Genomic DNA, 25,874 nt, shown 5'->3' on the forward strand with positions numbered 1-25,874 from the left:
CCGTGGAACATGATAATCTGGTTTCCAGATGGGCTACTGTCTCCTCCTAGCTGCAAGGCAGCGGCGCTTCTGGCGTTGGTTTCCGTACTAAACTTAATGGTCTGATTTTAAGGGTTGGTTTTAAACAAACGGTCTGGTTGTATGTCCCCGAGTTACACTGCAGTGCTAAATGTTGGAGCGAGGCAATACCGGGAGAATCCAGGCAGCAGGCTTCACCCAGAGAGGGAGGGTGAGGGGAGGAGAGAGACGGAGAGAGAAGAGAGGGGGAATGAAAGGCGAGAGAGAGGGACTGAGACCGGAGAGCCGGAGACGGGAGCGGAAACCACAGAGGTAGAGTCGGGGCGGACATTGAAGAAACGTAGATGCACAGGGAGGGGCCAATATTAGTGTACAGAGAGAAAGACGGAACGCGGTGCGGTGACACCTAGCCTCCGAGGCAGTGGGAGCTCCGAGCCCACGGAGAGCGGGCGAGTTCCGCTTCCTCCCGCCCCAGCGGCCCCCGCCGCGCCTGAGAGCAGCCGGCCGTCCCAGCTCCGAGGGTGCAGCGCGCCCGGGCGCAGCAAGAGTGCGCGGAGCTGGGCTCCAGCGCGACCCCGCCGCTCGGGTTTGGGTGTCCTCAGGCTCCGCGCTCCTCCTCCCCTCCTCCAGATGGGACTGGCTCTCCTCTTTGCAAAGCCAAGCTCGCGGGGAGACGTGGTGAGCAGTAGCCAGCAGCTGGTGTGCCCTGGACGCTGCTGACCGCCGCGCGCCCGGACCGGGTGTCCACATGAGTGCCTCTCCCAGCAGATCCAGGTAAGAACTTCCTGACCTTCCTGAGCCCTAGGAGAAACACACATGGATGCCGAGTGATGGTGAGGGATCCGGGTGAAACTGGAGGCTGTGGAAACATTGGAGTGGGGGGTGGGGGTGCTGTTACATCCGAATTTTCTTAGTGAAACATCAAAGTTACCCGAGGGCCACGTAAAGCTATTAACATGGATTATGGTTTGGCTGAGGCGTCCCGCACCTGAGAGTTGGTGTCCCCAGGAAACCTCTGAGATTATCTCCTCCATGAATTTCTGGAGGTGGCTGAGCTGGCTTCCTTCTCCATTCAGTACTGGAGATGTGCACAGAACAGGTAGTGGGGACAGGGCTGGTTGAACGTGGAGATTGCCTCTCCTTCTCTCTATCTTGCTGGCAAAAGTTTGAACTGGAAGCACTGGCTTCCCTTGTTCTGGGCAGTGCTGCCATCTCCCTACCTGGCTGCCTCATCAGTCTTATTATGCCTATTCTGCTTGCATGGTAGAAGTCCAAGATTTGGCAAAAAGACAAAGTGTTCATCATGGAGGTACCTAGGGAGACAAGGAAAAGGCTCCACTTCTCATTTCCTCTGAGGGTGGAAGTGAGAGGCTCCATCCCAGGGAAAACAGAGTTACTCTTGTAGAGTAGATGAAGGAATGAGAAGGTGTGGTCATTAGAATGAAGTTTTTAGAGCCCAAACAACTTGTTTGCATCCATCAGCCAACCTCATGCCTGGATAAACTTCATTCCTCAAAAAGTTCCTCAGCAGGATATGCAGGCGCCAAGGTAACAAGAACAAACAGTTGCTTGCCTGCCCCCAGGCTTTCGTTTCTGGTGGGCCTGGAGCACCTGTGAGGGGCAGCTCCACCCAAGGCCCAGTATTGAAGAGGGGTAGGGTGGGAGGACTGTACATATCACGAATGCTTGTCAAATCTCTAGATTTTTTTTTCCTCCTAGGAAATAATAATTTTTAAAAAGGCTTGTAAAAAATAATAAAATGTTTCATGACAGCAGCAGATGTAAAACTCCCACTACTCTGGGCGAGGACAAAGAAATTTGTGCAGGGGGCTGAGCTTTCTCCTCTGCCAACACCCACATGGGCACATCACCTTTTGGAGATACAAATAGTGTTTGTAGTATTTTATGGATGAGGGGCCCTTCTCCTGGAAACTTTTTAGGAGGGGCGGATCTCAGCTGGGGCTCTCTCTTTGAGTTCAGGAAACTGAGTAGTAGAAATAGGTTGAAAATTACCCCAAGATCCCACTGTACTCCTAATCTGATATAGAAACTCACTGTGGAACAGACATAGTCAAAGAGAGGCACTCCTGCTTCCTAGTGGAACACACACCTATCTCTCTCCCTTCTCTCTTTCATTTAATAATATTTAGGAGGTTAGACAGGAAAGTGTAGACATGTAACTCTTATTCCCTCTATTCAACTATGCCTCCTGTCTTTGTTCCTTACTTGAAGATCATGTCTCTTGCTTGTACTGAATGTCCCTATTTATGTCACCTTCACTGCATCTTAGAGCCTTAGTTGCCTTTGATGGTGTACAGTGAGGTCTCCAGTGTTTGCCTGAAGGCCCCTTCCTTTGGTGCCTTTATTTGTAACTTGCTCAGGAGATCTCATCCTCACCTTGCAATTTGGATGAAGAGTTCTGCTGGGTGTCACTGGTGTTCAAGAGATCCAGGGTCTTGAAAGGGCATGTGGCAGTTCTAGTTTTTTCCATCCATGCTCAAAAGCTGTTTGGTTTTGGAGGTTTGGGGCTGTGCTTTGGTGACAGTGTTGGAAAGAAACCAGTATGAGCAACTGATCAAAACCTAGTCAATCTGGGGTGCCAATTTGACATTGTCACAAAAAGTGAGTGCCCAATTTGGATGCTCGATCAGCTGTGTTCAATGATCATAGGCCTGGAATGAAGTAACATCTACCTTTCTTCCTTTCTCTCTTTCCTTCCTTCCTTCCTTCCTTCCTTCCTTCCTTCCTTCCTTCCTTTCTCTTTCTTTCTCTCCTTCCTTCCTTCCTTCCTTCCTTCCTTCCTTCCTTCCTTCCTTCCTTCCTTCCTTCCTTTTCTTTCTTTCTTTCTTCTTTCTTTCCTCTCTTTCTCTCTGTCTCTCTTTTCTTTCGACAGAGTTTCGCTCTTGTTGCGTAGGCTGGAGTGCAGTGGTGCAATCTCAGCTCACTGCAACCTCCATCTTCCAGTTTCAAGTGATTCTCCTGCCTCAGCTTCCCGAGAAGCTGGGATTACAGGCGCCTGCCACCATGCTCGGCTGATTTTTTGTATTTTTAGTAGAGATGGGGTTTCACCATGTTGGCCAGGCTGGTCTCAAACTCCTGACCTCGTGATCCACCCACCTTGGCCTCCCAAAGTGTCGGGATTTCAGGCACGAGCCACTGCACCTGGCTGAAAACACATCCTTCTTAGGAGATGGCATTTGCCCCTGCCATCTCCTTCCAGCCTTTGCTTTTCCACCATAGTAGTCATTTGATGTCCTTGCAGATTAGCTCATTAGTGGCCCCTCTCAATGCACACATCTGTAATACGTATGCTTGTCACTGAAATCACCAGCCCCAGGTCTGCAGCTGCACTCCAGAGGTGTTTCCACCGCGCTGCTCCCACTGTCTGCTGCTTTTGCACAGGCGGCATGCAGTTTTCAGTGTTTGTGGCCTTGGGCTGCTGTTTACGACATTGCCAGGCATTATCACCCATTCTGCTTGCCCTGCAGAAGAAGTCACTTTCTCCTGGGGTGTCTGCTGCACTTTATACTCTTGCTTTTCATGGATCTTTCAGCTTGATCAAGAGTGTTTCGTTCTTCTTCTCCTTTCCCCCTTTTGCACCTGTGGATTGGTGCATTGGGAAACACATTTCTTTTCCTGTCTCGGCATGGTCATTCTTCAAATGGTAAGAAAAGCCTTCGTTCCTTGATTTGATCAATATGTACAAACCAGAAACACCGCACATATCTTTTAGCTGTAAGAGTTCCATATACCCTTTATTTTGGTGTATACGGACTCTGACTTCTAAGTATACTTCTAAGGTATACTCCAGTATCTGCTCTGCTTCATACCTGGCAGGTCTGCATTGCGCATTTGCATAATGAATGCCAATAACAGGCAGGAGGAGTGGAACCAGTGTTACTGCAGAGAAAGAGAGAGAGAAAGTATCTTAGGAAATGGGATCGTAAGTAGGCACACGGTCTAATGAGGGCCACCTTAATTTATTAAAGTCTCATTTGGTAGGATGAGAACAAAATTTATTAGATGGTGGACCATGTGGCAGCAGACTCATATACAGATCTATAAGATACTTAAGTACTTTTCTAGGATGGGTTGACATTGATGAATCTGTGACATAGTGGTCTGTTAACCATCTTTCTTCTTAGGCTTTCCTTAAACCAACAGCGATGTTGTCTTCAGAAAGTTGCTGGTGATCTACGGCAGGGGAGAGGAATATCTCCAGTTGTTCATGAGCACCACAGGTGAAGAACCCATTCTAGGCATATTCTAGGCATATTGAATGAGCTAAAGTGTGTTGGTTTCATCAGCCATTCTAACTGGCTTGAAACAATCTGAATCCTTTGGTTTGAAACTAGGTCAGATGGTGAGACCTTTTTGAGATCCTAATGGGCATAAAGCAGGAAGTATCTTTCTCCTCCCAGCACCCTCATGGGCTTTTGGTGCAACTCTGGAGCTTCTGGTAAAAGAGAAGTTTTTCCTTTCTGAGCCAAGCTTGCAACAGGGTTAATTTGGGGGTGGCCGTGGGCTGCAGGGGTCGGAATTGGAGAGTGCAACTTGCATTTATTTTTTTAAAAAAGCTTCATAAAAATAAAAATTGATTTGTACAAAAACGCAAGACCAGTGATGTACTACCTGCCTGCGCCCCCCACCCCATGAGATGCTGAGCTCAATGGATAGTAAACATATTAATCTGGATGAGGAAGTATAAAAAGGTCATCTTTGCAGCTCATCTGCCATCCAATCTAACTGATCTCTGAAATCCCATCTTTCTAGATATGTTCCATGTCTGGGACTAGGGGAAGGGGTAGGGGATGGGATAGAGGCGGGGATGGAAGGAAGCAATTCCTGGAAAAGTTTGTGAGATCCAGCAAACCTGGAGATACAGGCTGCCCTGGAAGGCAAGGGCAGCCCTGGTGAGGGTGCAGGAAGCATGGGAGGAGAACCAGTCCCTGGGAAGGAGAGAAAGAGAAACGACACATAGAAATGATGAGGTAGGGGAGGGTGGGGCGGCGGAGAGAGGAAGCAAGCCAAGGAGGAGGAGGGAGAGGAAACAGATGGAACAAGAGGAAGATGCAGCGAGCGAACGCAAGAAAAGGCCAAAGAGGGGAAAAGAGCAGAAGATAAGTGAAAGCAGCACCTTGCTTTCAGGTTTTTTCTCTTCCCCGTTTTCCTCTGGCAGAGGGAGAATGCAAGTGAGCCAGCAGAACAGCGTGGTTTTTGTGCTTTGGAGGCTTCTCATTGAAGCTGTCAAGCCTCAACCCCTCACGGCAGCTCATTCTATTTTTATATTTTGCAGAATGGAAATTAAACAAATGACCCCGTGATGGCGTTTTCATGAAGATTTTATCCAGCACACCACCCACACAGCCAGTGCTGGGGTGGCTGAATATTTAGCATAATATTCTATTTAATCATATAAGAAGGTATCCTCAAGAGAGTGGCAGACATGAAGCCTGGGCTTTGATAACCGCTTGTAATGAGGGTGGGCAGAAGTCAGAAAGGAACCTTGTTCTCTGGCTTTTGAGCTTGTTAGCAAGAAGAATTCTAGTTAACTGAATTCTGGTGGAGTTTAGCATTTCCCCTCTCATACTCTTTTTTTTTTTTTTTGGCACTGGGTTTGATTCCAGACTTTGTGAGCCTCGTGGTTCAGTTCTCCTTGGAGATCTCATTGGCGGCTAAAAATGGCTCACTTTGGCTGAACTTGCCCTGAGTGGAAGCCTTGCTTAGAATTTGAGCACTCACTCTATTTGTTGGTCTGGTTAGGGAAGCTGGTGTGTACTTTGCTGATGGGACAGTGCTTAGGAAGCTAGCATAATGATGCACATCTAGTACTTGGTGAGAACACAAAGCAGATGATATTTTACTGGTTTAGACACGGACTTACTTCCTTACGTCCCAGAAGATTTAGTAGCAATTAAATGCATGCCCCTTTGCACATAACCATTCCTTTGAAGGAAAACAAAAACATAAACCAACAACGCATGTTAAGGGGACCAATTAATCGGACATGGTTGGTTGGGTAGATGTAAAAACGTGAGACTGTTCAGAAGGCTTCTTACTGCCATGCACGTGTTTGTGTTTAACAGGGTATTTATGGGCTCTTTTTCTTTATATATTGAAGGGTTATATAATTCCCCAGTTATTAACCTTTAAAATGCTGTTTTTACAAGTTCAGTACCTAGACTAGATAGCAATGAAGAGTGATGTTGAGTCAGTCTGTCTTCCAAGGGAGCGATGGGTGGCATCGTTGGACTCGGAAAGGAGCGCTTCTTCCTGCCAGCTAGCCTTGTAGTGGTTGATCTTTCCCTCTGAAATGAAACAGGTTTACTAGCCAGAGACTATTCCCTGCAGTGACTATAAAAAGGTATCTTCGTCTCTGACGCAGGGAGCGATTGAGAGCATCGGCATGAGCCATCCGAGTGTGTGTTCAAAGACCTGAGGAGAGGCAGCATCGACAGTCCATTAAGGGGAAGGCAGAAGCTTCTTTCCTTTTCCTCCTGTAATTAGGCATCCGTGTGCATTTTCTCTCAGCATTCCTTGTTCTTGCCTATCTGATTCAGACAGTTCATCTGGCATAGCTTTGAAGCCAAGGAATGTTTTTATGCACACTGAGGAAGAAGAGGAATAAGATAAACTCAGGTCAGAACTTCCTTTACTACTGTCATTTTCAGCGTATGGCTTCCCAGACAGATATAAGGCTCCATCTCTCAGGTCTCTCTGCTCAGCCATGCTCCAGAGTTGAACTGTTTCTCACTGGCAGTCCCACAAGCTGAACGTGACTGTCCCCATTGCTGCCTTGGCATGTGTTTTTCCCCAGACTCTGTACTTGGGCCCTGAACCTCTTCAGGCTCCAGTCTTTCAAAAAACAAACTTGCAAAGTAAGTTTCTCAACTTGTTTGGAAGTAGAGAATTTATACAAAGTCTTTCATTTTCCCAGTGAGGATGGCATGGTTCACCCTCTCAGGAGTCTGGCCAATAAACAAAAGCACCTTTGAACTCTTCATTATTCTTACTTTATTGCTACTAAAATGTCATTTGTATCATAACTTATTGCTTGCAGCACTATTCTATTGTTTTATTTAATTGTCATAAAAGTATTTTGCATAAGGAACTATTATTACTCATGTTAAAGTTGCAGAAATTGAGGCCTAGAGACAGGATGCCCCAAATCACATTGACAGTAAGTGGCAAACCAATGTTCTATTTTTAAACTATGATTTTCCGCACCATGCTATCCTTGTAGATTTTACCCTACATTTTCTTTCTTTCTTTTCTTTTTTTTTCCTTTTTTTTTTTTTTTTTTTTTTTAACAGAGTCTCACATCGTTGCCCAGGCTGGAGTACAGTGGCGTGATCTCGGCTCACTGCAATTTCCGCCTCTTGGGTTCAAGAGATTCTCCTGCCTCAGTCTCCCCAGTAGTTGGGATTACAGGCATGTGCCACCACGCCCAGCTAATTTTTGTAGTTTTAGTAGACACGGGTTTTGCCACGTTGGCCAGGCTGATCTCGAACTCCTGACCTCAGGTGATCCACGCACCTTAGCCTCCCAAAGTGTTGGGATTACAGGCATGAGGCACCGTGCCTGGCCTAACCTATATTTTCAATGCCATCTTTTTCTTATAACTTTTCCTATCATCTGTCATTAGTTCTCCTCCTCTGCAGGTAGGGGTCTACAAGCATCTCGCTGCAGTTGATATATAAGGGGATTCCCTAAAATATGGATACCCGTGCAAATTGAATTAAAGGAATTCAGAACAGTGAAGTAGCCTATATCACTTTTCTGGAGGCCTACTGACTTTCTTTTTAGGTTTTGACATGTTACTCACTGCCAAGTTTTCTTGACATCTAAGTCAGAGAAAATGCTGAATAAAAGTTGGCATTATACCTGCTCCTTGTAACCGTGATCTCCCTCCTTTTTTATGTATATTATCTGTAAAGGTGACTCCTGCACCATAGCCTGCTCCAGCTGAACCAGTGTTTAAACAAATTTCTGTAAGACAAATAAATTGTAGCAGAATTTGAGGGAGACCACCACTTCCAAAAGAAAGCAGAGGCAAGTCTCTTAGGATTTAAGCCTCTATAAATTGGCTTTTTGAAGTCTTTCTTCATCTTGGCTGGGGCCATTCCCTCCATTTGAACTCAGTTGGCAGCAATCAATAGAAAATGCTAATTTCTGGTCCTGGCTTGTCTTTTGCATTCACGAACTTCCTGCTATTTGTCTGAGAAAGTGCACACCCAGGTAAAAAGGCTGTGCTGATGGCTTTATTTAGCAGTTAGATCAACCCAAGCTGAATGTCAAAAAGCAGGAACAAGTTAGCAGGAACAGTAGGGCTATTTTCTTGGAGTGTTGGCCCAACTGTGATGAGGCTAGAGGACTTATAAAATTAGGTTTAAAACATAATTTTGTCTATTCCTTTTCTTTCTCCTAAAGTATAATTCTTAAGACACCTGCATGCCCCATGGACCTGGGTGCGTAATGCTAGTACTGGGTTTTGACTTTTCTATCTGAAGCCTGATATCTCTTAGCAACAGCCAGATTTAATTTAGGTATTCAACCTTTGGGCTACCTTGTATAACTGCACTGAAATGATGGGACTGTGATCAAGTTTTGGCAATTGATCTTTAGAGAAGACGAAAGACAGTACAAACAAGCATGAAATAGGAGTAAGAAGAACACAGACATTCGTACTTTCTATGGGTTTTATTCCTCTGTGGGCAATGGAAAGAAGTGTGTTGATGGATTGGAATCTAGGTTTTTCAGAGCACTGGTGAAGTGCTCTTGTCTTCCGTTCTTTTCTACTGGGGTATCTTATCTCTACCAATTGTGGACAAGGTGTAATATGTTCTTACTCCAATATTATTCTGTTCTTGTTTATTTCTGTCATTTTTTCCACATTATCATTTTAGATTATTACAACAAACATTTGTTAAACAAGAAACAATGGGCCAGGTTTGGTGGCTCATACCTGTAATCCCAGCACTTTGGGAGGCTAAGGTGGGAGGATCGCTTGAGACCAGGAGTTCAAGACCACCCTGGGCAACATAGTGAGACCATTTCTCTACAAAAATAAAGAACTTAGCCAGGCATGATGGCATGTACCTGTAGTCCTAGCTACTTGGGAGGCTGAGGTGGGAGGATCACTCGAGCCCAAGAGTTTGAGGTTGCAGCGACCCGTGATTGTGCCACTGTGCTCCAGCCTGGGCAACAGAGCAAGACCCTGTCTCAAAAACAAAAACAAAAATAGAAACAAGGTAGGTCTTGAGGATACAGAGTTGAATAAGACATAATTCTTTCTTCACATAGCTCATGGTCTAGGAAGGAAGATAAACATAAAGCAGAAGAGTTAGACACCTTACTAATGACTATGAAGAGGTAAGAATGAGTGTCGTAGGAACACCAAGTCCAAAGCAGTGAGCAGAACAGCCCAGTTGAATCTGAGAAGGCTTTTTCAGAAGAGGTTATATTTTAGCTGGGTTCTAAAAGGTGAGTAGGCGTGATCCAGACGGAGAAGGGTGAAATTGTATTTCAGGCAGATGGGATAGCATGTGCAAAAACATGGAGTTGTGAGGTACGTGACGTGTTTGTGAAGAGTCATTTAGTCAGACTCTAAGGCATCTGTAAGAGAGGCAATGAGGCCGGCATGATGGAGTTGGAGCCACTTGTGAAGGTCCAGTTATGCAGCTTGTAGTTCACTGAGGCAACACCATTTTTTTTTGTTGTTGTTGTTTAGCAGGAGGGTAAGAAGAACAGATTAGTTTTTTAGGAATATAACTCTAGAAGCAACGCGGAAGATGAACAGAAACAAGGACAGTTCAAAGTTATGTGCAGATGCCATAAAGGGGGCTGCTGAGTGGTCCAGGTGAGACCTGATGGAGTTTGGACTCTGGCAAGAAAGATTGGAAAGTATCATCCAGATCTGAGAGTTAGTTTAAAGAATAGTCATCAAAATTTGGTAACAGGTGGATGATGGAGGCTGTGGAAAGAAAGAGGAGGAGCCAGGGTCAGCCGTGGTGGCTCACACCTGTAATCCCAGCACTTTGGGAGGTCTAGGCAGGCAGATCACGAGGTCAGGAGTTCGAGACCAGCCGGGCTAACATGGTGAGACCCCATCTCTACTAAAAATACAAAAGTTAGCTGGACATGGTGGTGGATGCCTATGGTCCCAGCTGCTCGTGAGGCTGAGGCAGGAGAATCATTTGAACCCAGGAGGTGGAGGTTGCAGTGAGCCAAGATTGCACCATTGCACTCCTGCCTGGGCAACAGTGCACAACTACATCTTAAAAAAAAAAAAGAAAAGAAAGAGGAGGGGCCCTAGACTGCATTAATATTCTAGCTTGATGTTATCTGAACTAAGTCAATGGCCATAACTGAAGATAAAATGTACTGAAAAGGCAGGATTGAAAGTTAAGTTAAGGCTGGAACAGTGGCTCATAGCTGTAATCCCAGCACTTTGGGAGGCCAAGGTGGGCAGATTGCTTGAGGCCAGGAGTTCGAGACCAGCCCGGCCAACAAGGTGAAACCCCGTCTCTACAAAAAATACAAACATTAGCTGGACGTTGTGGTGCATACCTGTAATCCCAGCTACTTGGGAAGCTGAGGCACGACAATTGCTTGAACCAAGGAGGTGGAAGTTGCAGTGAGCTGAGATCGCATCACTGCACTCCAGCCTGGGCGACACAGAGAGACTCTGTCTCAAAAAAAAAAAAAAAAAAAGAAAGAAAGACAGAAAAGTAAGGTAATGAAATCAAAATTTGAGCAGGGTGAGGATTGGAAAGAGGCCATTGGAGTGAAGATTTGGGGTTTCATTCATTATCTTGGTAAAAATAGCGTCAGTGAAGCCCCAGGGGAAGAAGATGGGATAGGAGCAAGATAGAAACATTGCGCAGAGTTTAGAACTTGAAGGCAGCTGAGAGTTTGAGCTCCCTACACTTTATATTTGAAAGAAACAAAAGGAGATGGAATGACAACTTACAGGGGAAGAAAGAAAAAAATGAGCTTTCAAAAGAGGGAAGTCAGGCTGACTCATACCTGTAATTCCAGCACGTTGGGAAGCCAAGGCCGGAGGGTCACTTGAGGCCAGGAGTTTAAGACTGACTTGGGCAACAAAGTGAGACCCCATATCTACAAAAATAGAAATGCAAAAAGTTAGCCAGGCATGGTGGCATGCACTTGCAGTCTCAGCTACTTGGGAGGCTGAAGTGAGAGAGTCACTTGAGCCCAGGAGGTTGAGGCTGCAGTGAGCTGTGATCACACCATTGCACTCCAGCCTGGGGGACAGAGCGAGATCTCATCTCTAAAAAGAAAAGAAAGAAATCACTTGAATATGTTTATCAATAAATAAGAAATATCTAGATAGGGAGAGATTGCAAATATAGAAAGAAGAAGAGACAACTAAGAGAAACTTGAGAACTCGGAAGGTAACAGAATCTAGCAAAAAGTAAGAACAAATAAACAAAGGAAACTGAGGGATTAAATTTGTAGAGGGAAGAACAAAAGGGAACCAATATTCATGGTTTGCCAAACATTGGTGCTAGGTATTTTACATTTGTCGATTTATTTAATTTTCATTAAAACCCTATAAAGTGGGGCCAGGCACCATGGCTCATGCCTGCCATCCCAGCAATTTGATTGGCCGAGGTGGGTGGATTGCTTGAGGCCAGGAGTTCGTGACCAGCCTGGGCAACATGGCGAAACCCCATCTCTACTAAAAATACAAAAATTAGCCAGGTGTGCTGGCATGTGCCTGTGTTCCCAGCTACTCAGGAGAGTGAGGTGGGATGAGCTCTTGAGCCCGGGAGGCTGAGGTTGCAATGAGCCGAGTTCCCGCCACTGCACTCCAGCCTGGGCACTCCAGCCTGGGAAACAGTGAGACCCTGTCGCAAAAAAAGAAGAAGGAAAAAAAAAACCCATAAAGGGAAATAAAGAATGCCCCTTTCTTGGAGAAAATGGGAAAACAGCAAAGATTAGTCATACTTTCAGAAGTGCAGATGTGAAGGACCCCTGGAAGTCACTTCAAGAGAGAAGTTCTTGGCCGGGTGTGGTGGCTCACACCTGTGATTCTAGCACACTGGGAGGCTGAGGCAGGCAGATCACTTGATGTCAGGAGTTTGAGACCAGCCTGGCCAACATGGTGAAACCCCATCTCTACTACAAATACAAAAATTAGCTGGGGATGGTGATGCACGCCTGTAAGTCCCAGCTACTTGGGAGGCTGAGGCAGGAGAATTGCTTGAACCTGGGAGATGGAGGTTGCAGTGAGCTGAGATCACGCCACTGCACTCCAGTCTGGGTGCCAGAGTGAGACTCCATCTCAAAAAAAAAAAAGAAGGTATCTCTTTTTTTTTTTGAGATGGAGTCTCACTCTGTCGCCCAGGCTGGAGTGCAGTGGTGCGATCTTGGCTCCCTGTAGTCTCTGCTTCCCAGGCTCAAGCAATTATCCAACCTCAGCCTCCCGAGGAGCTGGGACTGCAGTCACATGCCACCACACCTGGCTAAGTTTTTGTATTTTTGGTAGAGACGGGGGTCTCATCATGTTGCCTAGGCTGGTCTCGAACTCCTGAGCTCAAGCAATTCGTCCACCTCAGCCTCCGAAAGCGCTGGGATTACAGGTGTGAGCCACTGCACCCCGCCTTCAAGAGTTATCAGGAGATAACTTCTATTTCCTCTCTGAAGAGAAGGTGAAGTCATCTTCTGAGAGTGAAATAGGGAGTGAGGTGGGAGCTCAGAAAGCATGGAAGTGTTTTTGAAGGGTCAAAATTATTGACTGGGGACAAAGGAAAAGATTTCCATACAGTGTTCTGTTGGAGTTGGAAAGCATGCTCTACGTGCAGGATGGTCTCAATCTGCACCACAGCCCATGAGCAGCGAGCTGGGGTCCTCTTGGGTAGATGTTTTGGGAAGGTTGGCGGAATCACAAGGTGCTGAGCATGCTGGTGAGACTCTGGGGAGAGTAAAGCTAGAAGGTGCCTGAAACTGGGAGAACGACGAGATTGAAGAAGACATTTAAGGGAGGAATAGAATGAGAAATGTCAGTGGATTGGAGATTGAGATCTTGACCGATCTCAGAGGCACCTTAAGATCCTAGGCTGACACTGGAGAAAACGTTGCTTCATTCAGCGGGATGCATGTCAGTGACCACCTACTTTAAACTGATGCTGGTCTTCTTTGCATGAACAAAAGATGGAGCTGTTGAATTGTCGAGTGGGTGGCTGAGAAAGGCTGTGAAAGTCCAGGTTGGGTAATCCCCACCATCTTGGATTAGTTAGTGTGAGCCTCTCTGGAGTCAGATTGGTCTCACGGCCTATTTGCCAGGCCTTATGATTATGTAAAGGCAAAGAGCCCAGTTAATAGGTGTTTTGAAAAGCTTCTAAAACCTATAATTGTGAGCCTTTTCTACCTTGGACTTTTGAAGGTTTAAACCACAGATTTTTTAATAAAAAGGTTAAGTTATTGCATTTTATGTCACAATGCCTTACAATAAATTTATCCCTTCCAGAGAACAGTTCCTATCTCTCACTTTATGAAATTTTAGGCCCATGAAGTGAATTTTCTAGGCCATTCCCTATCCCTCCACTCCAGCCAATTAATATCATGGTTTGCATTTTCATCCAATCTTGCGTAGTCTGTGGGGTTGGTTCACCACACAGCCACATGCTTTTTAACAAGTGTTGTCACCAGGCACCAGGTGTAGGATGAACCTGCTGAGGCAGACAAAGGATCTTTCTGTCATGCAGGGAACAGCACAAGCAGGTGAAAACCCTGCCGCTCTGGCTCTTTCTGGCTTGTTCTGTTACGGTTCTCCATGATTTGTCTATCCTTACTCTCTGTCCTTACCCCAGGCTCAGCCTTAAGCTTCCCCTGTATCTAGGTGTTCGATCATTGTAACATCTGCAGTCTGGTGGAACTGCATGTCTCTGTTCTACATAAAAATACCAAAAGAACACAGGTCTCTAGGTATCTGTGAACAACTGACATCATCCAAAAAGAGCTTTAAAAATCAGGGGGAAAAAAAATCTCTGTTGTGTTTTATCTGCCTGTTTATTTGTTTGCTTTGATTACAGAGCACTGAAGCAAGGTTTTAAAATGTCCTTTCTTTGTCAACCCGTTATCCTGCCTTACAGGTGGTTCTGATTTCTTCCACTGTTATTACAGTAGGAGACTAAATGTAATTACCCAGCACTTCAATTTAGACGTCAAACACAATTACACAGAAAACAATCTGTTAGAGTTCCTAATGATTCAGTTGTTACTTGGTTTTATGGTGAATTCTAGGTAAGAAATACTAAACATTAGGATCTCAGTTGCCCTTTATGGCTTAACCTTTATATGTTCCTGGCCATTTAGGAACCTAGATTCATCTCATTTAAGCTTCTACAGATGAGGAAAAAGAGACCAAGAAAATGGAAATTGGTCATCCAGGTTCAGAAAACTGTCTGGGAATAGGTTTGGGACTAGCACCCCCATCTCCTGATACCGAATTTAGTGCTCTGAAGCTCTCTGGCGAGGAGCCCCACCCTCTAGCTGATGGAGAAGGGGACTCTGAGGAGGTGTGGAATGGTGCTGTCATTTAGGGGACAGTTTGTGGGGCAGCATGTAAAGTATTCCGGTTCTCCATTGGCCTTACAAGCAGATTATCTTATAAAGTTTTTCATCAGTACCTACCAAATCTTTCTCCTCCTTCCCTCATTTTCTAGTGGGTGTGTGTTTAAGGTAAAAAAATTCAAGCAGGTAAATTTTGTTTTACCACCACACATTTTAATATCATATGCATATGAATAGCAAATAAAAATTTGCTATTCATCCCAGCACTTTGGGAGGCCGAGACGGGCGGATCACGAGGTCAGGAGATCGAGACCATCCTGGCTAACACGGTGAAACCCCGTCTCCACTAAAAAATACAAAAAACTAGCCGGGCGAGGTGGCGGGCGCCTGTAGTCCCAGCTACTCGGGAGGCTGAGGCAGGAGAATGGCGGGAACCAGGGAGGCGGAGCTTGCAGTGAGCTGAGATCCGGCCACAGCACTCCAGCCTGGGCGACAGAGCGAGACTCCGTCTCAAAAAAAAAAAAAAAAAAAATTTGCTATTCATTAATCTCCTGATTATTTATAATATGTCACTCTCTAACAGGCAGAAATTTGTGTTAATAATTGAGAGCTCTCTGGCTGGGTGCAGTGACTCACGCCTGTAATCCCAGCACTTTGGAAGGCTGAGTTGGGTGGATCACTTGAAGCCAGGAGATCGAGACCAGCCTCACCAACATGGCGAAAACCGTCTCTACCAAAAACACAAAAATTAGCCAGGCGTGGTGGCACATGCCTATAATCTCAGCTCCTCAGGCGGCTGAGGCATGAGAATCACTTGAGCCCAGTAGGCGGAGGTTGCGGTGAGCAGAGATCGTACCACTGCAGTCCATCCTGGGTCACAGAGTGACACTCTGTCTCAAATAAATAAATAAATAAAATAATAATAATAATTGAGAGCTTTTTTTTTTTCTAAAATATCACTGGTCTCTTATACAACAGAGAGGCTGGAACTATGTCGAGCAGCAGTAAGGTTTACCTGGCCTTACAGCCACAGGGCGCAGAGGTGTAGATGAGCTTTAGATAGCGTGGGCACTGGTTTCTCTGATTGCCAGTCATCTGTTACCTGGCTTCTGATCTGCCAAGGTATGGCACAGGCTCTCTGTGATCTGCCCAGGAGAGAAGACTGAATCAGTGCTGTTACAACTCTGGCATTCCCTTTCAGAAAAGGTAGAAGTTCTCCCAAGTCACTGCTCAGGGCCTTGTCGGCCAGTTTGGTAAATGCGATGCTTATTGATACAGAAACAGGGACCAAGCAAATGTCCTTAACTCTGGGATTTTTGTCACTTTGCAGAAAAGGCCTACTGGAAGAGGTTAAAACATTCTTTGAAAGAAGGAACTCTCCAAGGCATATGTCTTACGTACTTGGGTGGGAGAAGGTTATCTGACTACGAACAAGAAATTGAATGGGAACCAATTAAATTGCTGTAAGAAAATTAAGGGATTCCTCTAAGAAAGCATCACCCCTCTGCCTCCATAGAATAGGAGTTAATAAATTATTTTGTGAAACCCTCCACAAAATCAGATAGGCTTCCTTTGCTAGAGTTTGAGATCCCTGAGTTTAGTTATACAGCATGTGTGGTCATTTTGGAGAATTGTTTTCTATTTGCTAATTATTTTGCACTCCAATTTTGCTTTCCCCAGGGAGAATCCCATCTGGACAAACTATCAGTTAACAGCCATGTAGTCATCCATGTTAATAGCTTTACTGAGTAGCTACTCAGACATGCTAGCCGTGTAGAGAAATGTGAGATGTGGTAGGTGTTTCAATAGATCAATGGTACCTATGGTTTGATTATTTTCCTGGTCTGTTCAAATGCTACTAACTGCTTCCAAAATGTTATAAATGATGTGTTTGTAGTGTGGATTGTTTCTCTGTTATCTATATTAGTGTTGCTGTCTATTCTTAAATCACTCATCAAATACTTTTGTGTTGTGTCTATCTCATTCTCCCCTGCCCCAGTCAAACTGAGCCTAGTATTACAAGGTAGCCATTTTGCCATTCAGTCTTGAAGACAAAAAATGGTAATGCAAAATAAACATTACTACTTACAGCCCCCTTCCTCTCTCATAATAAACCACTGTCTCTGTTGAACTTTTAACTGCAACCACAGTCCAGAGTTTCAAGGAGCCATCCCTCCAACATGGGTATCATTAAGGTCCAGAGATTTCTAACCACAGACTTACTATCTTTGGAATAAAAGCCTGAGAGCAGCCTAACTCACGTCTAATGCAGGAAGGGCAAGTTAAAAACAGCCTTGGCATCCTTGAGGTCACTGACCCTACAGGCATTATAGCCTTCGAGTTTTATTTTGATAACAACCTCCTGGTGTACTTGTCTGCTATTTGGTTAAATTATTGCAAAGCAATAGACAGCAACCCTCTGCTTTTATTTCCAGCTCACTTCAGGGTAGGGCTAATGAGCTTTCACTCTGGGCTGAGTGCTTGGGTCATGCGATGACAGATGTGGGAGAAGCAATCCTAGGAATGAGCTATATTAAAACATAATCTAAGGCTCTGGTGCTGCATTGCCATGAGGCAGGGGCAGGGTGGCATCTGTCTTCCCCAATGTCACAAAGAGCAAAGTAGTCACAGAGTTTCAACAAAGGATGTTCATTTGATCGTGGCATTGATCCAGGTCTGATCTATTAATATATCAGAAGTAACATGATCTTTACCATCCTTATCATCATCGTCACTAACAATCTTTTACTTATCTAGTTTTTACTAACAATCTTTTATTGAAACTTTTACTATGTGCCAAACACTTGCTAAGGATAGTATCTTCATGATCTCACTTAACTTACAACACTAATAAATCAGTATTATTAATTTCCCACTTTTAGAGATGAGGAAACTGAGATTTGGGAGACTAAAAGACTTCCTTAAGGCTATTTTTACTGGTGTGCAGATCTGGGGTTCAAATCTAGGTCTGATTTCAGAGCCTGAGCTTTTAACACAACTATGTTATATTAAACAAATAAATCAGCTAGCATGGTGGCTCACACGTGTTAATCCCAGCTACTCAGGAGGCTGAGGCAGAAGGATCCCTTGAGTCCAGGAATTTGAGACCGCCCTGAGACCGCCCTGGGCAATGTAGAGACATCTCATTTCTATAAATAAAAAAAAAAAAAAAAAAAAAAAAGAGAGAGAGAGAGACAAGCAAGCAAAGAAATCAGAAACTATCAGGTATCTCCTCTTTGTAAGATGCTATATTAGATTTATGGGGTTGGGGTACACAGAAGCATAAGTTACTTTCCATCCCCAAATGGCTTTAAGTGTTATTGGCCAAGAAGTCATTTAAAAGATAACTAACAATATACTAGATGCCAAGTATGTGGAACATAGTAAATGTTATATGAATAAAGAGGAAGTTTGGAGAAGGTAAGAGTCACACTGGGCCTTGCACAGTGGGCAAGGTTTATATTGATGGAAAATAAATAAGAAACACATTTCACAACAGGGAGGTGACGTGAACAAATCCTAAGGATGAGGAAGAACAAGGCGTGTCATGTTGTTGAAGGTTGGAGAATGATGGGAACGGGGTAGATGGAGAGTCAGTTATCCAGGAAAGAAGTTTTCATGTACTCACCTATTTGGCCCTCAGATATTTACTGAGTGCCTGCTGTCTAAAGTTGTTTTTGGGGGAAGAATGAGAGAGAAGGGTGAAAAGGTAGATTTTTTTTTTTCCAGAGTTGTCTGGCTGGCCTGCCTCATGCAAGCATGGGAATTAGTATTTGGTCAGCAGTCTCTTCTCTTAACTTCACAGTTATACACACTTGCTGGAGTATGTTCTGGTTCTGACCTTTCTTCCCTGGCCCATATATCAGAAGGAAAGAGACCAGCTTTGGTATATCAATCTTACTGATTTATTTCTAAACTTGAAAAAAAAAATCAAAGCAATATAGCAGTGTTACAAAAATGTTTAAAAGAAATGGGCAATCACCCATAGTTCTACGATTCTTAATATAACTAAGGTTTCTAATCTTTTCTAGTTGAAATAATGCCTTTTTTACATGCTTCTAATCAGATGGTGTGTACAATTTTGCATCCTGCTTTATTTACAGAGTTAGAACTCATGAAAATGTGTTGAGGAAATGAACATTGATGCATAGTGTTTACAGGAACCAGGTGTACTGCCTTTTCCCCGTTGTTAATATAAATTGTTTTGAATGTTATCTATTTAAATGGAGATGGGGTCAATGAAGGTTTTCAGGCATCCTGCTTTTAAGGTTTGGCTTTTGAATTCTGATACAGACAATTGGAACTATCTTAGCATGGATTCAAGAGACCTGAGAATTGAAATCCTGATGGGCAGGGGCAACATAAATATCACTCTAGTTCCGTCTGTCCCTAAGGAGAACCAGCTTAAGTGCAAAGACAATCTCTCATTTGTGAACATGGGCGTGATTCCCTTTTTTGCTTTTAATTGCCCAAATCTTGCCCTTTTGTCCGGCATCTGGTTAAGGAACAGGGATGTTCTCAGATAAGGGATGTGGGGGAACTGGGACCAAGTCCTCGGAATTTGAAGTTTTCCTCCCACAGTGTTTGTGCCTGAGTTGCCGTTCTTGCCTGCTCTGTGATCCAAGTAGTTGCTGTGTTCAGAATTGCCATGAGCTTTTGGAAACCTCAGTAACTGCTAACTAAAGTAACAGGTGTGAAATTCGTTCTGTGGTTCAGTTCTGCCAATCTTAAGCCCATAAAAAGTACACAGAGTTCCATGTGTGTTAATCAGCAGTATCCTTCTCTCTCCCATCCATTTTTGCCTACTTGAATAATTCCAAGAACTACTCTAAAAGAATGCAAGTATTGACTTTGACAAACAAATTGCATCTTCCTTTCAACATTCCTCCGCTCAGCTCCTGAATTCTTCTGACAGTCTAAAAAATAGGTCCAATAAGACAATATTATTGCATTTCTTTTAGATTGATTTATCCTGGGAGCATCTCCTCTGTCTTGTCTGTACACCTCGCACTGAGATGATAGCTGTTATAAAAATCCAAAGATAAATGCTTAAAAACATCAGCAACCAAATTAATTCAGTGATTTATCTCACTCATGTGAAACTGATGATCATCCTCATGTTTGATGAGATGTTCTGGGTGGGTAAAGCATCAGAGCAAAGAGAGCAAGATGTGTGCTGGGTGCAGGAAAAAAGAAAGTCCTCTAGGAGAAACAGAGTTGAGCAGTCGCCAGAGTATGATATCTCAGTAGTAACACCACCAAGGAACCGAAGAGGTCTGTGATGCACAGGAAGCCAGCGCCAGGCCTGGTGAATATCAAAAGCAACAGATGAGGAGACAAGGAGGCCGGCTGGAAGGGAAGGGGTGGCTCATTGTTCTTCTCTGTTTATCTGCTGCTTGCTTTTATTGAGCACCCAAGATGGCAAATCTCTGAACTAGACGTGCTCCCTGACCTCTTCCTGCAAGTGACATTCAGAAGAGCTGGAAGATAATATACACTTAGAAGATCCAGTGACTCTCCATTTGTTATTCTCCCAATGGAAGACCCTGAACTAGGAACTTGAGGAGAAAGGTTAGCCATCTAAAGAAAAGTCTTGCAAAATATCTCAAACTCAAATGAAATGGATTACTCTCCACCACCATGTGCTTCCAGCTGAAAAGTGGTCATGTGTGTGCATGGCAGTGGCTCTGCCGCCTTCTATGTGACTCCTCTGTGTTTTAGACTGAGTATGGAAAGGTGCTCAGCACACTCTGTCCTTTTTTCCCTGTGAGCATAGATACATTTCTGTGTCCACAGGCACAAAGCCAAGGACTCATGTGTTATAGTGGTCAGAACACTGGACTTGGTAATGGTTATCAAAGCTACTGTTTGTTACTCATTTTCTCTGTGCCAGGGAGGTAGTCGAAGGTGCTATCTTTCCGTTTACTTATGAAGATGCTGAGACTTGAAGACACTGATTAACCTGCCAAGGTCATGGAATTAGTAAGAGGAAGACCTGCATTGGCACCCAGGTTCATCTGACTTCAAAGCCTGTGTTTTTCACTGCCTATGGAATCTGTCTCCCAGAAACCAGAACAACTAGTTAAAATTCCCAGCTCTGCTACTCCCTAGCTGAATATTTCATCACTCTGGCCTTCAGTCTGTCAAATGGAAGGGTTGTGCTAAGTTTTCTAACATTCCGGCTAGTTCTCAAGTTCTGTGCACTGACCAATGCTTAGTTTTAAGCAGGGCTTTCGTGAGTGTAATCTCAAGCAGTCCGGAATGTATGGGGAAATGGTAGGAGAAATTCTTTGATTACTATTCTTTGGTTACTATCTATTGAGCGCCTCCCAAAGGATACAGCAGAGACCAAAACTGTCATGGTTTGGCCTTTGAAAAACCAATGAAGCAGGGAAAACAGACACTGAATATGTTATAAGGGTTGAGTGTTATGCAGAAAGATTACAGCATATGTAGGTCCTTCTGAGGGTAATTCATGTGAATCTGGTTCAGCCAGTTCAGTGAACATCTGTATGTATCCCAGACCAAGCAAGCAACACTATTTATTTTATTTTCATTAATTTTAAAATTATTTTTCTGCTTAGACTCTTCTGATGCACAAGAGCATTAGGATTTAACATCGAAATGTAACAGGTACGACAGGCCACCTGTGTTCATTCTTCTCTTGTTATTCTTTTCTTTTTTTTGAGACGGAGTCTGGCTCTGTCGCCCAGTCTGGAGTGCAGTGGCCGGATCTCAGCTCACTGCAAGCTCCGCCTCCCGAGTTCATGACATTCTCCTGCCTCAGCCTCCCGAGTAGCTGGGACTACAGGCGCCCGCCACCTCGCCCGGCTAGCTTTTTGTAGTTTTAGTAGAGACGGGGTTTCACCGTGTTAGCCAGGATGGTCTCGATCTTCTGACCTCGTGATCCGCCCGTCTCGGCCTCCCAAAGTGCTGGGATTACAGGCTTGAGCCACCGCGCCCAGCCTTATTCTTTTCTTTTTTGAGGCTTCTTCCATACCCCAGTTTTGATGGGAGTTGGCAGGGCCTGTGGAATTGTACAGCGTCAGTCTAAAGAGGAACAAGGGAAGATGGAGATAAGGAAGAAGTTAAAGTTAGAGCAGGAGCTAAAGTTAGAGGGATGGAATGAGGTAAAAATAATGAGTTATACCTTAAGAATGTCTCCCAAATTCTCACTTACTGCAGCAGGAAGAATAGGTTAGAAGGGAGAGAAGAAAAGAACCACAGATTCACAGTCTCTCTGATTTGAAAGGGAGAGATGTGGTGCAACCTCATCTAATTATTTAAACTGCATCTGCAACATCCCAGGAAGGCTTTCAGTTCGAATGCTTTCATTGAAGGGTAATGCCTACCCCACAAGGCAGGCCATTGGATTGTAGGGCAAGCTCAGATTGTGAAGAGAGACACTGCTTTTTGTTGAGATGTCTTTAAAAAAAAAAAAAAAACTTGTATCATCTGGCTTTAATTCTGCCTTTCTGTGTTCTTTCACTTAATGTTTACAAAGTTCATCCATGTTTTAGCATTTATCATCACTTCATTCCTGTTTTTTGCTGAATAATATTTCATTGTATAGTTAATACCACATTTTATTTATCCAACCATCAGCTCATAGATACTTGGTTTGTTTTTACTTTTCAGCTATTATGAGTAATGCTCCTATGAATATTAATGCACACATTTTTGTGTGGATATATATTTTCATTTCTCTGGGATATACACCTGGAAGTGAAATTACTGGGTCACGTAGTAACTGTATGTTAAACACTTTGAATGACAGCCAGACTATTTTCCAAAGGACTGCACTATTTTACATTCAGTGTAAGTATGCTGCATGTATATGCGGGTTCCAACTTCTCCATCTCCTCACCAGCACTTATTATCATCTGTCTTTTACATTGTAACCATCCTAGTGGCTGTGAAGTGCTATCTATAGTGGTTTTGATTTGTACTTTCCTGATGGTTAATGATGTTCAGTATTTTTAAATGACCATTTGTATCTATTCTTTTGACCATTTGTATCTATTCTTTTGAGAAATATTTATTTAGGTCCTTTCCCCAGCTTTAAAAAAAGTTGTTATTTTGTTATTAAGTTATAGTTCTTTATATATTCCAGAGACAAGTCTCTTATCAAATGTATGATCTGTAAAACTTTTCTCCAATTCATCAGGTTATATTTTCATTTATTGATGGTATCCTTTGAAACACAAAACCTTCTAATTTTGATGATGTCCAGTTCACTCAGCTTCTATTGCTTGTCCTTTTGGTGTCATAGCTAAGAAACCATTGCCTAATCCAAGGTTACAAAGATTTATGCCAATGCTTCTGAGAGTTTTATAGTTTTAGCTCTTACATTTAGGTCTTTGATCCTCATGGTCTATTTTTAAAAAGCAAGTTGTATGACATTTAAAACTCAGATACTCAGTCCTCATTCAAGCTTCATCTGAAATCAAGATTAGAGGAAAAAGAGTTTAGCAGAGTCCTTCCTTGCAAGTGACCCAAAAGGTTGCAGTTTTATAAGATGAAAATATGCTAGACATCTCCAGAGACTTTATTATGACTTTTATTAAGACTTTATTATTGCTTTTATTAAGGCTTGAGTTTTGAGGTGTTCAAACCTGTAAATAAGGGTGATAGACGGATGGACTCTTTTTAGTTGGCATAAGGTGATAAAAAGAATAGGAGGCTGCTGCCCAGCCCTGTTTCAACACAGCCAGCAGCTCTGCTGTCTGCCTTCTGTCCTGTGTCCTTCCTCCTTTGGATCTCTTGGCCTGAAATCCTTTCAGGAGGTGATTTTTGGTCCCCTCTTGTCCACGTAGTTGCTTACACATGCCAGTGCACCCCCAGAGCCTCATGTCTGCCTGTCCACCCCATCTCCCTCCTGATTCCGGGGCTGGAGACAGTTTGGTTTTTTTATATATCAGGAGAATGACCATCTCTGTTTCTTCCCACATGAGCTCCCACTCCCTTCTTCTCTACCTGCCTTCCTTGGAGCTAATTCATACATACCTCAGTGTGCTTCTTCTTTTCCATGTTTTTTTCTCTTCCTATAGATAGAACTCATAAGGTTTCCATGGAAACCCCTGATCAGAGGTAAGGGACTCTTGAATAGAGGTGAGATACACAAGCTTTGCTCATTTCTGAGGGGCTTTGGGACTGTCTCCCTCACTCCTCCCCCAATTCCCTCTCCAGCTCTTCCTGGGGCAGCTCTTGGGCCTGTCTCTCTAAGATGCTTCAGGAGCCCCCAGGACTTTATCTTAGGATGGAACAGATGGTGGTGACGATGGCCCTGAGAGTCAGGGCTCTAGGAGGAGGCTGCTGCTGGGTAGGTTGTTTGGCATCTGCAGGAAACCTGAAATCTGGTGTGTTCCCAGGAAAAGGGCAGTGCTTAATGACAATCCCATTCTTCCTGTTGTGTCTTGAGACAAGTCCTGGTTAGGAGAGCTGGGTCCCAAATCACCATCATTGTCTTCCTCTTATTAGACAGAAATGGAAAGGCTTTCCGGAGGCGAAAGCATGGCTGTGATAATCACTGGAAGGCCTTCCCATCCCTGTCTGGTTGAGATTCTTGTACGTCAGGTCTTTACATGATGGCAGGTCTTAGGCATGCATATAAGCAAATTAACATGCTGGAACTGGAAGGGATTCAGAATCTGGAAGTTCTAATATATGGGTTGAAGGTTCCTGGGGGACTGCGGAGTTCCAGCAAAGGCTGTAAGAAGCCATGTGTGCACTGAGTGCTGCCTGGGGACCAAATACATCAACATGGTCACCATCTCTTGGAACTATGCAATTTTTTAAATGATAAAAATTAACCCTATACTTGAAAAAATTGCAAACTACTGGTTTATTGTAGACCTATTACCTTATAAATGAAATAAACAGGAGCTCAGACAGAAAGAGTGAGGTGGCAACTAGCCTGAAGTCGCCCAGCTAGGACTGGAGGCTTGGGGTGGTGTAAATGTTAGTGGCAGCTCCCACTGCTCTGTTCACCCACATTGTGGAAAGTGCTGTACTGGGCAAAGGAGGCCTCCTCTGACCAATGAGTGCCTACTCCTGCAGCTCAGAGCCTGAGAAAGAAACTACACATTAAAAGTGAAACTGAGGTGGTTTCGTCTTCCCAGAATAAATGAATGATATCAGTAGAAAAGCTAGGGGATTTTTCTGGGGATTAGGGGGAAGGGAGGACAAGGAAGCAGCAGTTCTGAGGATACTGATTTCATTCATTATCTTTTTGAAAAATAAATTAATATTTTAAATTATGTTCCTAATCACAGAGTGTGAATCATAACAGAAGGACTGACTGGCCTCCCTTTCAAGACCAGAGCTGGGAAGAGCTTTGAAGCTGAGCCTAATTGTGGCTTCAGATCTGGTGCATTTCTCTCCACTTCTGAACCTAGGCCAGTCAAATCCAGAACTTGTTTTTTTTTTTTTTTTAAGGGGATTTCAGAGGAGTTGAGAACACTAAGGTCCATAATTAAGCATCATTGATTTTTAAATTATTTTGGCTCTGAGGTTTAAACTGGCATTGAACTCCCAGGTTCAGCTTAGAACTCTCTTATACTGTGAAAACTGCCTCAATGTTTCCATTCTGAAGACCTTGCAGTTGCTTGATTTGCATATAGGAGTGTGATATTTAAGTGTGTGGGAAAGTGGATGAATGTGGGTGACTATGTTATGCATTTATGAAAAGGCATCCAGGAATATAGGTGATCATGTGGCTTGTCCAGACTTGGCAGGATGCAGATGGCACACTTGGGGGGAGTTTAGGAAAGGGACTCTCTTTAAAGGTGTGAGTAAAGTTAAGGGATATCAGCAAAGGATAAATGGAACAAAGGATAAATGATGCAAGAGAGGTCACCTGACCTGAGCTGCGGCCTTGGGTGCAGAGATGCAGTCAATCCACAGGGAAGTAGCAAGGGAGAAGCTGAGGGACAAGCCCCTGTCCCAGTTCTCCTCCTGCCCTCCTGTATCCACCCAGTACCTCCCTTGGCAGGACCCAACTGAAAGCCAGAAGGCAAGAGAACTGGTTACACTTCTGAGAAGGGTCAGCCTCCTGGGTCACAGAGCAAGATGGGACTATGGGGCTGTAGAGCAAGATGGGGGGATCTACTCTACACAGGGAGAGTGGATCCACAGTTGAATGTGTAATGGTAGGTCAGGTAAGATCTTACTGTGAGAACACTCAGGCATTAACTGGGGCTTACTTGGACTTGAACTTAAACTTAAAGAGTGTTTCCTACTTCAGAGTTTTGCTCTGTCTCTCTCATTTCACCTATTCTGCTTCTTACTGTGGTAGGGAAGAACCTTGTTTCCAA

The 25,874-nt window shown here is 44.0% G+C and overlaps 1 protein-coding gene across 1 annotated transcript in view; it reads left to right on the forward strand.

Moving 5' to 3' along the window:
* The first annotated feature begins 397 nt into the window (after window positions 1-397).
* The window catches only part of GRAMD1B (GRAM domain containing 1B), a 269,444-nt gene continuing 243,967 nt past the window's right edge, over window positions 398-25,874 (forward strand). Inside the window, exon 1 of the mRNA XM_038005068.2 lies at window positions 398-792. Coding sequence (XP_037860996.1) covers window positions 767-792 — 26 coding nt within the window. The 5' untranslated portion in view covers window positions 398-766. The remainder of the gene's footprint in view (window positions 793-25,874) is intronic.

This window comes from Chlorocebus sabaeus, chromosome 1, assembly GCF_047675955.1.
Source record: "Chlorocebus sabaeus isolate Y175 chromosome 1, mChlSab1.0.hap1, whole genome shotgun sequence".
NCBI classification, from domain to species: Eukaryota; Metazoa; Chordata; class Mammalia; order Primates; family Cercopithecidae; genus Chlorocebus; species Chlorocebus sabaeus.